Source organism: Gracilinanus agilis, chromosome 5 (assembly GCF_016433145.1).
Source record: "Gracilinanus agilis isolate LMUSP501 chromosome 5, AgileGrace, whole genome shotgun sequence".
Lineage (NCBI taxonomy): Eukaryota > Metazoa > Chordata > Mammalia > Didelphimorphia > Didelphidae > Gracilinanus > Gracilinanus agilis.
This window is the reverse complement of record NC_058134.1, coordinates 14,913,548-14,928,310: the sequence shown is the minus strand read 5'-3', so window position 1 is coordinate 14,928,310 and position 14,763 is coordinate 14,913,548. Positions and strand designations below refer to the sequence as shown.

Below are 14,763 nucleotides of genomic sequence, written 5' to 3'. Positions count from 1 at the left end.
TTTGAACTCAGGAAGATGAGTCTTCCTGATTCCAAGCCTGCCACTTGATCTACTGTACCACTAGCTACCTTTACATACTTTTAAAATACTCACATTGCCATCTCAACACCTGTTCTCCTGAGAGAGAAAAGGATTAGACCAAAGACATACGATAGAAACGTTTTGCTCTGTTTTTAAGCACTTAATCTCTTTAATATGAATATAAACCTAAAGAAAAAGAGGTGGGGGGGAAGGGTCCTGTCTAGGATGAGTACAAACCACATGTTAATTTTGGCAAAGGGAACATCCCTCACAAATGAGCCCAAAGAAAGGCTGAAAATGGCTTTAAGTGCAGTATGAGCATTCCACAGAGCAGGGGAGAGCATCCATATACTGCACCAATGGATTTCAGCTACATTTATTCATTTCGTTCCATCCTTATTCTTCGTCTTTGATGGCAAGGCCCCTGCTGTTTTCTTCTTTTCAGCCTTTTCCATTTTCAGCTGAAAATAAAATATTGACCCATTAAAATTGTGGCGAGATCAATCAAAGATCAACTGGCATCTTGCTTTTATTCATTTCTGATTTCATAAACATTTAGAGGCATTTGTTAACCTTGACTGCTTCCAAACCCCCAACTTCCCAAAAGTCAGAAGTGATTTGGGATAGCTGATGTGGGGCAGTTGCATATTAATAAGCCCACAGGAAAGCTGAAATGTCTCTTTTTTTAAATGGGGAAATGATACGTATTAAAGACTTTCATTTTATTTGCCACAAACATTTTAAAAATCTCTTCTCCGATGGCCAACTCTATCACTCTTCATCCCCACCTCAGCAGAGAACTTTTACCAGGAAAGCTGAGGGCTCCATCCCTGGCAACACCCTCTTCACCCCAAAGCTCTACTTCCTGCACCACTCCACATCCTCCCCTGGGATCTAAGCAATATGGATGTGTACAAGACACGTTAGAAGCCAGACAGAAAGATCCAGCCAAAGCTGCTAAGAGGTCTTAACCTTCTTCTTGTCAAGGCCACCCTCTACTTCTGTCTTGCTGCTCTAAGACTGTCTCTCTCCTGACTTTCCATATCACCTTCTCACTCTGGCACATCCCTCCACCCTTCTCTTATTAGGAAACTCCTTCCAAGGACTGCTCTAGGGACAGGTCCAAGGTGGGCAGGCTCCATCCCTGTCTCATCTGGGCTTCCAACTCGACTCTGGACTTGGCCACCATGCCTCCCCCACAGCTGGGACCTTCCTCTGCTTCCCTCCACCCCACCATCAACATTTGCTGTATTCTCTGGGATCTGTTCCCCAAACGAACTGTCTTTCTTTTTGTTTGTATTTGTATCATGATCCTCTGAGCAAGGATGGCTATCTACCTCCAGAGCAAGAACCGATGGGAGTCTGAATGCCACTTTATTTTATTTAGGTGCATTTTCATTTGGGGGCTTGGGTTTTATGGAATATTCTCTCAGGTGACCAATATGAAAATATGTTTTCCATGATCATATCTGTATAACCCAGATCGAATCACTTTACCATCTTGGGAGAGGAAAGAGACGAAAGGAAACCATTTGGATCTTATGATTTCAGAAAACCTATGTTGAAATTGTTATGATGTATAATTGGGAAAATAAAATATTATAATACATAAATTAAAAGATTGGTATTTGTATCCCCAGAGTTGGGCACAGTACAGCGCACACAATAAATGCTTAGTGGTCTGCCTGTCTGCCCTCTCCCTTTGACAGTCTATTGGACCCCTTCTTGGCTGACTCCATCCTTTACTCTCTCAAAGCCACTCTCCATGCCGGTGCCAGTTTGACATCCTTCAACCCCAGATCTGACTATGCTAGCCCCCAGCTCAAGAAGCTTCAATGACTCTTCCTCTGGAGGAGGCACAGCCTTTTGGGAATGGCCACATCCTTCCTCATCACCCACTCTAGGTCCCACTCCAGGCTTGGAATCCCTCAAAGCACAGCTGGAATCACTTCCTATACAATTAATCAAGTCAGTAAGCCTAGCTACCATGTGCCAAGCTCTGCACTAAAGATACAACGACAAGGAGAGAAAGCAATTCCTCCCAAAAGGAGGTTTCCTTCCAATGGGGCTTTCCCAGAAACCCCAAGTAGTTGATGGGTTCCCCCTCCCCAAGCCCCAAAGAATTCTAATTAACTTTTGACATATTTTCAGTTGACTTATCTGTATCTATGTGGCTTCCTTCCATACCATCCCCTTAGAACAGAAACTCCCTGAGGGCAGGAGTGTGTTATTCCTGTATCCCCAGGGCCTGGCCCAGAGTGGGTCATTAATATTTAGAATTGAACTGAATTATGGAATCTCTCTCTTCTTCCAAGTGAATCACATGTTTGTTCCTATAGCTAAAACAGGCCTGTTTCTGGTGAAGTTTCTATAGCACAATCATGTAGATGAAGGTTTGTTCTCCCAACTGCTGTCCCCTCCACTGAATTTCTGGTTCTCATTCCCTTCTGCCATCTTTCTCAGATATCGTCTCTCTTAAAAGCATCTGGAAGTAGACTGGCACATCGTGTGTTCCTGGCCATAGACGAAGGAGTTCAAATCCAGACTCAGACACATCCAAGCTGTCTGAAGCTAGGCAAGTCACTTAACTCTGTTGCCTCCCTTTTATTTACCTATAAAGTGAGCTGGAAAAGGAAACAGCAAACCCCTCTAGTATCTTTGCCAAAAAAGCACCAAAAGGGGTCATGAAGAATTGAACACAAATGAAATGACTCAGCAACTAGATTGGAAACTCCTAGAGGGCAAAGGCTCTTTTGGCTTGTACTTGTTCCCCATCATTCTGTACAGTGCCTGGCCTGCAGGGATTTGCCTGTTTTCCTCTCGTGGAAACCCTCTCATCAAGACAACCCTTACTTCTTCTACTCCCTAGACTACCACTCTCCAAAGTCAAGTTTATTCAGTACCTTCTATACCTTCCAGGCCTTCTATAGCTTCATTCGTTCAAAAGACACCTTCAGGATTGGAGACCATGGGTGCAAAAGAAGAAGAAATAGTCTCTCTTCCAAAAAGAGATTATGACCAACAATATTTGGGGATGATCTCCATAAAAATATATTGTAGGAAAAATCAAGCCATTCCCCCAATCGATAAATGGACAAGGGGCATGAATGGGCAATTTTCAGATAAAGAAATTGAAACTATCAATAAGCACATGAGAAAGTGTTCTAAAGCTCTAATAATTAGAGAAATGCAAATCAAAACAACTCTGAGGTATCACCTCACACCTAGAAGATTGGCTAAAATGACAGCAGGGGAGAGTAATGAATGTTGGAGGGGATGTGGTAAAATTAGGATGCATTGCTGGTGGAGTTGTGAATTGATCCAACCATTCTGGATGGCAATTTGGAACTATGCTCAAAGGGCTTTAAAAGACTATCTGCCTTTTGATCCAGCCATAGCACTGCTTAGTTTATACCCCAAAGAGATAATAAGGGAAAAAACTTTATAACCGCATGCTTTGTGGTTGCAAAAAATTGGAAAATGAGGGTATGTCCTTCGATTGGGGAATTATGGCTGAACAAATTGTGGTATCTGATGGTGATGGAATACTATTGTGCTCAAAGGAATAAAGAACTGGAGGATTTCTATGTGAACTAGAATGACCTCCAGGAATGGATGCAGAGTGAAAGGAGCAGATCCAGCAGAACATTGTACACAGAGACCGACTGTGGTACAATCGAACATGACAGACTTCTCTACTAGCAGCGATGCAAGGATCCAGAGCAAGGCTGAGGGACTTATGAGAAAGAAAACTAGCCACATTCAGAGGAAGAACTGTGGGAGGAGAAACACAGAAGAAAAACAACTGCTTGAACACATGGACTGATGGGGATATTTTATTGGGGATGTAGACACTAGATGATAACTCTAGTCCAACTATCAATAATATGGAATTAGGTCTTAATCAATGATACATATAAAACCCAATGGAATTGTGTGTTGGCTAAGGGGGGCTGGGGGGGTTTGGGGGAGAGGGAAAGAACATGAAACATGTAACTATGGGAAAATATTCAAAATAAAAATTTTTTTTAAATATTGTAGGGGTGAAAAGAGGGATTGTCTGGTGTAAAGGGGATGGAAAAGGTAGAAGGGGCAAACTTTCTCACATAAAGGAAAAGTTTATAGCTAAAGGGAAAATGGATGGGGAGAGGGAGGTAGGGAGGATGATGAAGGACAATGCTTGAACTTCACTATCATCAAAATATACAATGCTTGTCTGGATATAAAAATTTATCTTACCCAATAGGGAGATAGGAAAAAAAGAAGATGAGTCATTTGGTGGGGTAAGAAAGAAGAGAGTGGATTCAAGAAGGCAGTAGTCAAAAGCAAGGTAGATTTTTGAAGAGGAACAGGATAAAAAGAAGAAGAGAGAGAGAGAGAAATAAAGGGATATGCATAATTAGTTATCATAACTATGAATGGGAGGAGTTCACCCATAAAATGGAAGAAGATAGAAGAATGGATCAGAAACCAGAATCCAACAATGTACTGTGAACAAGAGATACACATGGAACAGAAAGAAATGCTGAAATAAAGGACTGAAGCAGAATCTGTTTTGCTTCAGCTGAAGTGAAGTGAAGAAGGTGGCTATCATGACCTCATACAAAAGAAAAGCAAAATTAGACCTAACTGAAGGACTTAAACAAGGAAACTACTTTTGCTAAAAGATAATAGACAATGAAGTAATATAAAAAAGTTCACAGTAAATTTCCCTGATAAAGGCCTCATATTTCTCAAACATATAGGGAACTGAGTCAAATTTATAAAAATAGCCATTCCCCAGCTGATAAAAATATGAATAAGCGGTTTTCAGAAGAAGAATCAAAGTTATCTATAATCATATTAAAATTCTCTAAATCACTATTTTTATAGAAAGGTGAATTAAAACAGTGCTGAGAAATGCTATCAGAAATGACAAATGCTGACGGGATGAGGAAAAGTAGGTATATTGATGTACCTATGGTGGAATTGTGATCTGGTTCAACCACTCTGGAACTATGCCCAGAGGGGTATCAAATTGTGCACACCCTTGGACTTAGCAATACCACTGCTAGCTCTCTATCCCAAAGAGATCAGATAAAAAGGGAAAGGGCCCTACCTATATGTACAAAAATTTTCATAGCAGCTCTTTTCATGGTGGCAAAGAACTGGCAACTAAGGGAATGCCCATCAACTGGGGAATGGCTGAACAACTTATGGTATATGATGGTGATGGAATACTACTGTGCTGTGAGGAAAGATGAAGATGGTGGTTTCAGAAAAATATGGAAGGACCTACATAAATTGATGCAAAGTGAATTGAGAGGAACCCAGCAGATATCATCATGCATAGCAATAGCAATGTCGTAATGATGCTCAATTGTGAAAGCCTTGGCTACTCCAATCAGTACAAGGTCCAAGACCATCCCAAAGGACTCATGAGGGGAAAAAACGCTCTCCACCTCCCAAGAGAGAATGGAGGAATGCTGAGCATTCACTGAGGTCGCATTTTTCTCCCTTTTGGGGGGACATGGCTAATATGGAAAGGAGTTTTGCATAATTTCATATGTAAGATTGATTTCCTATTTTTTGCCTTCTCAGCAGGTGAGGGATGGGTGGGAAGAAGGAAGCGAATCAGGAACTCAAAATTGAAAAAGTGGAAAAAAAAGGGTTTGTGAATAGGCTGGGAAGGCAAGGCCAGTGAGTCTTTTACCTTTTACAGTAAGCCTGGGATATCTCAAGACATGTCCCAAAAGGCCACTCTCCTTTATTAAGTAAAAAGATTTGGGTGACTGTGAGTTGTCTGGCTTGCCCAAGGCCAGCTCTCCTGAGAAATGGCCCTCTCACAAACCAACATGTCTCTTACAAACATGTAAAACATTTGTGATTAGCAAATTCCTCATGTGTGCCTATGTTAACACTAAAGTTCTCAACCTGTAAAAGTTACCCTAATAAAGGCTTTCTTGATCAAAATTCTAAACACCCACATAAATGGTGTTTACTGAGTCTGACAAAATAACCCATGGGGGCTTTTGTTCTACATTTGGGCAAATCCTCCATAATGTGCTACAGCTTGGTTTTTCACATCTTGTGCCTTCTGATTTGCTCTCTATGATGCTTAGTGCCAAACACCAAGCAAGAACAAGCCACATACAGGTTGTTCTGTTGGGTTTTGGGGGGTTTTTTATGATAACCCTGTAAATACAGTGCATACGTAGTTCCAGTGACAAGTAAATGCTTAACAAAAGCAGATTTGAAAGGAAAAAAAAAGCTCATTATTTACCCTTTCTTGGTATCGCCTTTCAAAGTAAGCCATGTCATCCTCTTCAGATCTCCTTAAGGAAGATTCTTGATTACTTGTACCTAAAAATGTTCATGAAAAGGATTCATCTAAACATGTAAAATATATTTTATATGTTTTGAAGATTCTTTTTTAATTATGAAAACTCTCTAGAAAGCTTCCATTTCCTTTATCTCATTTTAGGCAAAAGATTAAAATACAAAGTTTACTACCCTGATGGTATGTGCTAAAAGACGAGCAGATTACAGAGGGATTTCTCTTGTCTACTTTTGATTTCTAAATCATGGAATGTTGTAAAACCCCCATATAACCATTGGAGAATTGAATATGACCATGTTTCGTTCCTTGTGGAAGGGCACGAAGGATTCAGACTCTCCATCTGGCCCATTCCTCGTTCAGAAAACCCCAAGGTATTAGTGCTGACTCTCCTAATTCAGCTGCATGAGATTCAGAATCAGCCAGCCTGAAGATGGCTATCTTTAGCTCTATTGTTTTGAGAGCTAATGAAGCTTCTTCATTTTCCCTGTGGACTGGCCAAACTAGAATGAATGAATCAAATCTTAATGCAAAGCCGACACATAGAAACACAAGAAGTGGTCAGAACTACGGAACGTGAATCCTGATGCCCTTCTGTAGGCTTGAAATTGGGGAAAATCTCCCTCTGCAGGTGCCAGTATTGCCCATCATTTGCCTACCTTGAAGAGAACTAGATGGCTCTTGATGTGCTCGTAGGAATGGGTGGTCCATGGCAGTCACTGGAGATTCTAAAACGTCAAGTGAAGGTGTACCTAAGTAGAAAAGATGTGTAGAAAAATAGAGTTGCCTTTTTAAGAATACAAACTCTGTGTGTGTGCACGCGCTCGTGCGAGAAGACCACAAGATGATAGCATCTCGACAACAGAACGGACCTCAAAGGCAATCTTGGTCAAAGCACACCCAAAACACAAGTCTCCTCTAGAATATTCCCAGCTTCTACTTAAGCATCTCCAGGAATTGGAAGCCTCCCACCCCCTCACAGGCTCAGAGTCCATTCCACTGCTGGACAGCTCTAATTATTAGAAAGTTCTTCCTTACATTGGAGAAGGAAATGGTGAACCACTCCAGTATCTTTGCCAAGAAGACCCCAAATGGAGGAGCTAAGGGGCCCACTGGATAGAGAGCCAGGCATGGAGGTGAGAGGTCCTCCATTCAAATATAACCTCAGACAATTCCCAGATGTGTGACCCTGGGCAAGTCACTTAACCCCCATTTTCTAGCCCTTACCGCTCTTCTGCCTTGGAACTAATACACAGTGATTCTAAAATGGAAGGTAAGGATTTTAAATAAATAAATAAAAGAAGATATTCCCACCCCCACCCCACCCCCTGCCTCCACAAATGGGGTCACAATGAGTCAGATACAATTGAAAAAAACAACAGAACAATCAGTTTCCTTTATATTGGCCTAAATGTGCCTCTGGAGCCAAATGAGTTTCATCCCCCTTTTATGACAGCCCTTTGAAGACTTGAAGTTAGCTCTCATATCCATCCCTGAGTCTTCTCTTCTCCAAGACAAATACCCCCAGTTCCTTTGCCCAATCCTCCTCTGACAAAATTTCCAGTCTCCTCACCAGTGCTGGCACTCCCCCTCACATCAAGCAATTCCATTTAAAAGGCATTTAATAAAATAATAACCAAAACTCTCTTTCTTAAAAAATGTATAGACATTCCCTTCTTTGGAGGGAGCATCCAGCTTGTGAAACTGGAGTTCTGTTTAGGACAAATGGTGGGTTTAGGAGCCTAACTCAGAAAAAATAAAAGTCACGGCGTCTCCAGTCATTCCAAAGAGACAAGCTCCAATGGAAGGGAAGGAATGATACTCATGACCTCTTATTGATCCAAACTAGCCCTGAGTATGGCTAATAAACAAAGTGAACTACGGTGACATTAAGGTATCCACCTTGGAAAGAAGGCACTGAGTTTGTATCACCTGCAAGTCTGAAAGCGCCCGGCATATGCTGCTTCTGTAGATCCTCTCCTAAGCAGCCCCATTTCACCTAGAAACTAAGGCCCTAAGAAAGGAGCGAGGTGGCCCACACTCACAGCCAACGCATGGCAGACAGGATTTGAAACTCATTTTCTTCTATTCCTAGTTCCAGTGAGAGAAAGAAGAGGAAGAGGGATGGATCAGAACTGCCACTTATCGAGTCAGCAAGCGGGCCCAATGGATTGAGAGCCACACCTAGAGTAAAGTCATGGGTTCAAATCTGGCATCAGCTATCTCTTAGCTGTGTGACCCTGGGAAAGTCATTTCATTCCAACTGCTTAGCCCTTCATGTTTGTCTGCCATGGAATTAATACTGAATCTCAAAAGTCATGTGATAATCAAATGAAAGTTCAAAGTGTGGAAAGGTTTATTATGTGAACTGACAAGAGTAAAGCCGGCTGGGTCAGGAAGACATGGCAGGTCACAACCCAAGGGGACGGTGAAGCGAGGTGGCCGAGCGGATGAGGGGTCAGGAGCAGGGCCCACTGCGGACCAGAGGCACGCTGGGAAAACGCCCTCCCTGCCCTTCTGGCAGCACCCGGGCTCTCTCCTTTACTGACCTTTACTGTCTGGGAAAAGGCTCAGAAATCAAAACCGCAGACGGCAACCAGAACACCTACCTATTCCGCTGTCATCAAGTCTCATGTAGCCTTCTACTAATGAGCTAAATCCCGTTAATCCTCCCATTGCAGCATAAGGAACATCCTGTCCCACGGGCTTTCCCAGGGCGAGCCTCTCCTCCTTTGTTTCCACTACGGTCTCATGTGTATACGTGGGATGGCCACAGCCACAGGTGAAGTAACTATGAAATCCTGGACATTTGTTACCTGAACAAAATCAAAGAAAAAATGAACACTGGTTCACATCAGTCATTTGTAATGGAAATATGGCCAAGCAGACCACGGGGGTAGCTCTTTACTATTCCATTTGCAGGTCTTCCCAGCTGTAGGCTCTCAGCTTACTCCCAGCTCTACTTAAAACTTCTAGAAACTCCAAGAGTGTCTGATCGTAGAGCAGCCACAAACATCTGGGGAAAGAAAACTGGGGAACAAGAGCTGAAGGAGTACTAAATGGGAAAGGATGCTCTAGAACCCAGGGAATAATTGCTGGACTTGGAATCAGGAGGACCTAGGTTCAAAAAGTACTTAGGGTACTTTCTCAGCTTCAGTCTCTTCATCTGTTAAATGGAGACAACTGGGGGCAGCTGGATGGCTCAGTGGATTGAGAGCCAGGCCTAGAGACGGGAGGTCCTAGGTTCAAATCCGGCCTCAGACACTTCCTAGCTGTGTGACCCTGGGCAAGTCACTTGACCCCCATTGCCTAGCCCTGAAACAAATAAAATTAATATATAGAAGGATATATATATAAAAGATATTAGGGTTTAAAAAAAATGGAGACAACTATGCTTGCTGTATCTTTCAAACTGAATTGTTGTAATTAAATGTGCTTTTACAACTTTAAAGCCCTCTATATGTATGTCACCTGTGAGTATTAAACTGTTGGTGTGCCTTGGGAGTTAGAAGTAGATGGGAAAAGAATAGCCAGGGTCGGAAGAAATAAAAAAAGAGTAATATACTTTCATTTTCCCCTGAAGACCCAACTGAGAGTCCGCCAAAAGTCTCAGCACAGCTTTAAGCTAATAAGCCAAGGGATCAGAACTGCTTAATGAAAACTCAGCCGCCCATACTGAAATGTGGAACACAAGGGGTACAGCCAGGATTTGCCTATTTATATAATGGAGCACTGATTTACCCTTGGAAATCATCAAAGTATCATTCCATTCAAAATGTCACTCTGAAATGCTTTACTACCCAAGATTTCAACTCAAAAATGAGCTTAATCTCTGGGCAGAACCTAGAAAATGAATAGGTGGCTTTCATTTTTAAATTCACATCTATCTAAATTATCATTTCCCCAAAAGGATGGGCTTCATTCGGGATAATGTACACTCTCCGTCACATACCATATTCTACGAGCAAATAGAATTACCTCAAACTCTTCTGGGGACATGGATGGAATGTAAACAAACAGGCTCCAGAATACCAGGACTAACTTTACGGTTCCTACTGTAAAGAAATGGCTACAAATGTACTACTAAGGAAAACAATTCATTCCCCAAATATGTATTATTGATGTATAATTTCATTGATTAAACTCTCGCTATTCTTAAATTTTTTTTCAATAAACTCAAAGAAGAATTACAATGTAAAGTCTTTGTCTCTTGGTAAAGTTATTGATTTACACCACATAAACTTGCTGCCTGTTATGCCAGCACAGAATATAACTAAAGCAAGACCTTAGAAGAGAGAATTTGGTACCAACATTCATTGTTCGTCATAATTTCTTCTTTGCTAAATAACCCAGTAAGTGGTTCAAATCCATGCAAAGGAACGATGCTAACAGTGAAGCTTGCCAGGCTCTGATTAATCCAGAAAGGCACCCAGTGAAGCCTCCCCTCACTTACAGGCCCTGCAAACCCGCTCTGGATCGGCACTGTGTTGGTCAGCAAAATGTTTACACCTGCACCGAATGGGTTGAGTTCCATTTAAAGGTACGTAGTAAAAGGCGCTGCAAGGGCATTGGTTCACTTTGCAAGGCAAGGAAATTGGGCGTTCCGGTGGGATGACTTCAAAATCCGTTTTATGTTGTTTATACCTGAAAAGAGGATTGAAACAAATTAAAGGAGAAAGTGAATAAGCACCGAGCATCCCCAAGTGACCAGGAGTCCCATCTTTACAGTCCTTCCAAAATATTTTGCCAAGTGAATGTCGGCAGAAAGTAAAAGCAGACATCAACTGAAGAATGGCTGAAGACAGTGTGGTGTGATAAGCCCAGGAAGAGCTTTATGAACTGATTCAGAGAGAAGGAGGGAGAGCCAAGAAAATAATAACAATACAATGACTCCAACAGTTTGAATGGAAAGAATAAAGACATAACAATCAAAAGTGAATGTAACAGGGCAGCTGGGTAGCTCAGTGGAGTGAGAGTCAGGCCTAGAGACGGGAGGTCCTGGGTTCAAACCCGGCCTCAGACACTTCCCAGCTGTGTGACCCTGGGCAAGTCACTTGACCCCCATTGCCCACCCTTACCACTCTTCCACCTAGGAGCCAATACACAGAAGTTAAGGGTTTAAAAATGTTAAAAAAAAATAATAAGTGAATGTAACAAAATTATCAAGAGCAAACAGGACTCAAGAGATAAAAGAGGAGACCCCTTTGCACATATTTTCCAACTTTTTCAATGTATTGATCATTTGCACTGATTTTTTTTCTCTTTAAAAAAATTTGTATCTTGCTATGTGGGAAAGTTCTCTGGGATGGGGAAGTGGAAGCATACTGGGGAAAACTAAGATGAGGTAAGAAACTTAAAACATCAATAAAACTTTTTTTTAAGTTTACTTCAATCCTTGTGCTTTGCTAGAAGAATGAAATGAAGTGTTGTTCCATGGTTTGAGAGTAACCTTTATAGCAGTACCCAAGGATAAAGATCATGCAATGAAATCCCCACAGAGCAAAAATGCTAAATCCTTCATTGGAACTGTAAACTCCCACTTAGAAATGTTAAAAAAAAAAAAAAATACAAATTCCTCCCTTCCTTAACTATACCAACCTACTTAGTAGAATGAAGAGAGAATCTTCCCTAAAACGGAGCTTTTCTTTTGTTTTTTTTTTCTTTAAATACTCTCACCCTCAGTCTTAGAATCAATAATGTATTTGGTTCCAAGCAGAAGAATGGTAAGGGCTAGGCAAAGGGGTTACGTGACTTGTCCTGAGTCACAGAGCTAGGAAGTGTCTGAGGCCAGATTTGAACCCAGAACCTCCCATCTCTAGGCCTGGCTCTCAATCCACTGAACCACCTATCTTGTCCCCTTTTCCTCCCTTTTTAAACATGCCTGTTTGACAGTATTCATTTTGCTACTTCAAAAGTCAAAATAAGCCAGTGTTTGTTAGATGACACAGTCTATTAAAAATGACTCTACAGAGAGAATATGGCCAGAGACCTCCCACTAGACCATATCAGGAGTGTCATGTTTTGATCTAGGTCAGTGATTCCCAAAGTGGGCGCCATCGCCCCCTGGTGGGTGCTGCAGTGATCCAGGGAGGTGGTGATGGCCACAGGTGCATTTGGGGGCGGAGAATAACTGTAAGGGGGCGGTGATAGCATGTGACAGGGGGCACTGAGTAATATTTTTTTCTGGAAAGGAGGTGGATAGTCCAAAAAAGTTTGGGAACCACTGCTCTAGAAGATCCATTTTAGGAAGCTAGACCCATGTTGATGAAGCCATTCCAAAAAACAAAAAGCCTCTAAATCCTGACACGGTGGGCCATGAACAGAGGGGCCACTGGAGAAGTCAAGACTCATACAGGACACAGTGGCTGCCCTCAGGTGTTTGGAAAGCCATTAAGAAGAGGAAAGACAGACCCCAGAGGCTATAACAAGAGAGGCATCATCCACGGAAGCTTCCAAGCTAACCTTGACTTCCAAGGCATGATGTAAATAACTCCCCAACAATGACAGGGACCTAGGGATGGAAGGGGTAGCCTCGGGAGAGAGTGAGGTCCCCTTCAGTGATGGTGTACAAGGGGGTACAATGCTGAAAAGCCAACCACTTGTTGGAAATGCCAATGTAGAGGATACTCTTAGTCCCATACAGAGGGACTGGACAAAATGGTCTCCAAAATCTCACTGTGTGATAATCTCATCAATGCTAATATTCTCATCAGTGGAAAGAAAGGGCAGATAACCCTCCTAATTAAAGTTAACTCATAGGGGGCAGCTGGGTAGCTCAGTGGATGGAGAGTCAGGCCTAGAGACAGGAGGTCCTGGGTTCAAATCTGGCCTCAGACACTTCCTAGCTGTGTGACCCTGGGCAGGTCACTTGACCCCCATTGCCTACCCTGACCACTCTTCTACCTTGGAGCCAATACACAGTATTGACTCCAGGACGGAAGGTAAGGGTTAAAAAAAAAAAAAAAACAAGTTGGGCAAGGAGAGGCATGTCGAGATGCTGGGCCAGTAAAACTGGAGACAAATCTGGGATCCAGAATGATTTCTAAAATTTTTTTCACACTGGTACCAACATTATGGAGCATGTTCGTCCATCTTTATATCAACCATGGCATCTGCTAGTGGATTCTTTTACTATCATTTCTCATTTTCTAATGTCACTAGGAAACCCAACATCATATCTTACCTATGTGTGCAAAAACATAAAGTTTCCGGGCCGATGAGTTTGCAGTCCATGCCCATTGGTGATCGCCAGCTCACAAATAATCTGTTTCGTAACCGTATTGGAAGTATTTTCATTTTATATTCTTCATATTCTTCAGGAGTAAATAGCTTCCCTCCATCATCCTCACCAACAATTCTGCAACAAGATGATTTTTTTAAAATAAGTTTGAGGGGGCAGCTGGGTAGCTCAGTGGATGGAGAGTCAGGCCTAGAGACGGGAGGTCCTGGGTTCAAATCTGACCTCAGACACTTCCCAGCTGTGTGACCCTGGGCAAGTCACTTGGCCCCCATTGCCCAGCCCTAACCACTCTTCCATCTAGGAGCCAATACACAGAAGTTAAGACCTCAATTCAAATCCCACTTCTAAACCTGATCCTGGGCAAGTCAAGTCACCCGAGCCTCAGTTTCCTCATCTGAAAAATTGGGGATAAAAATCCCTATAGCACTTACTTCTCAAGACTGTTGCTCATGAGACTCAAAGGAGATCATGCATATTTGAAAAGCTTTGCCAATTTTAAAATAATCTGTCATTGCCAATTATTATTGGGCTTAGTCAACACAAGCCCCCAATTCGATGGATCAAAACTGGGCTTACTTACTATTTTAAAAACAATGATAAAAATGCAAAGTCAGATCAACCTCCAAATTGTTATATAAAAATTAGAGGAAGGAAAAGGAAATCATTAGTCAAAATTTAAAGGTTTTTTTCCCCTTTGAATATATGCCTCTAAAATGACATTTACAGTTTGCTACATAATTATCTATCCCCCTCTTTCTCTATCTTTTTAGTCTCTGGCTTCCAAATCAATCAATGGTTGGTTAGAGGTGGATGGGGCACGCATTCATTTTAGAAACCAATAAATCATGCTAAAGCTCCTTATTGACCTCTTAAATGGACATGTAAAAATATCATTTTAAAATCATGGGGCTTTGTACAATTAAAAATGTTTCTAAGCTCTTTTAAAAATCAATTTAATGTCATAAATAGGACAATCAATTGTCTTGTTATACCAAAGATTTAGTTTCTCTAATAGATGTATTCCAAGATGGAGGAAGAGGAGGGAGGGAGGGAAGGAAGGAAGGAAGAAAGGAAGGAAGAAAGGAAGGAAGGAAGAAAGGAAGGAAGGAAGGAAAGAAGGAAGGAAGGAAGGAAAGAAGGAAGGAAGGAAGGAAGGAAGGAAGGAAGGAAGGAAGGAAGGAAGGAA

General features: G+C 41.9%; 1 protein-coding gene across 1 annotated transcript in view; it reads right to left on the bottom strand.

The window, feature by feature from the left end:
• Nucleotides 1–221: 221 nt before the first annotated feature.
• Nucleotides 222–14,763, bottom strand: part of FAM221A (family with sequence similarity 221 member A) — a 24,501-nt gene continuing 9,959 nt past the window's right edge. Inside the window, exons 2-7 of the mRNA XM_044678859.1 lie at nt 13,521–13,694; nt 10,791–10,981; nt 8,947–9,153; nt 6,997–7,089; nt 6,284–6,363; nt 222–482 (exon numbers count right to left, since the gene is read on the bottom strand). Coding sequence (XP_044534794.1) covers nt 402–482; nt 6,284–6,363; nt 6,997–7,089; nt 8,947–9,153; nt 10,791–10,981; nt 13,521–13,694 — 826 coding nt within the window. The 3' untranslated portion in view covers nt 222–401. The remainder of the gene's footprint in view (nt 483–6,283; nt 6,364–6,996; nt 7,090–8,946; nt 9,154–10,790; nt 10,982–13,520; nt 13,695–14,763) is intronic.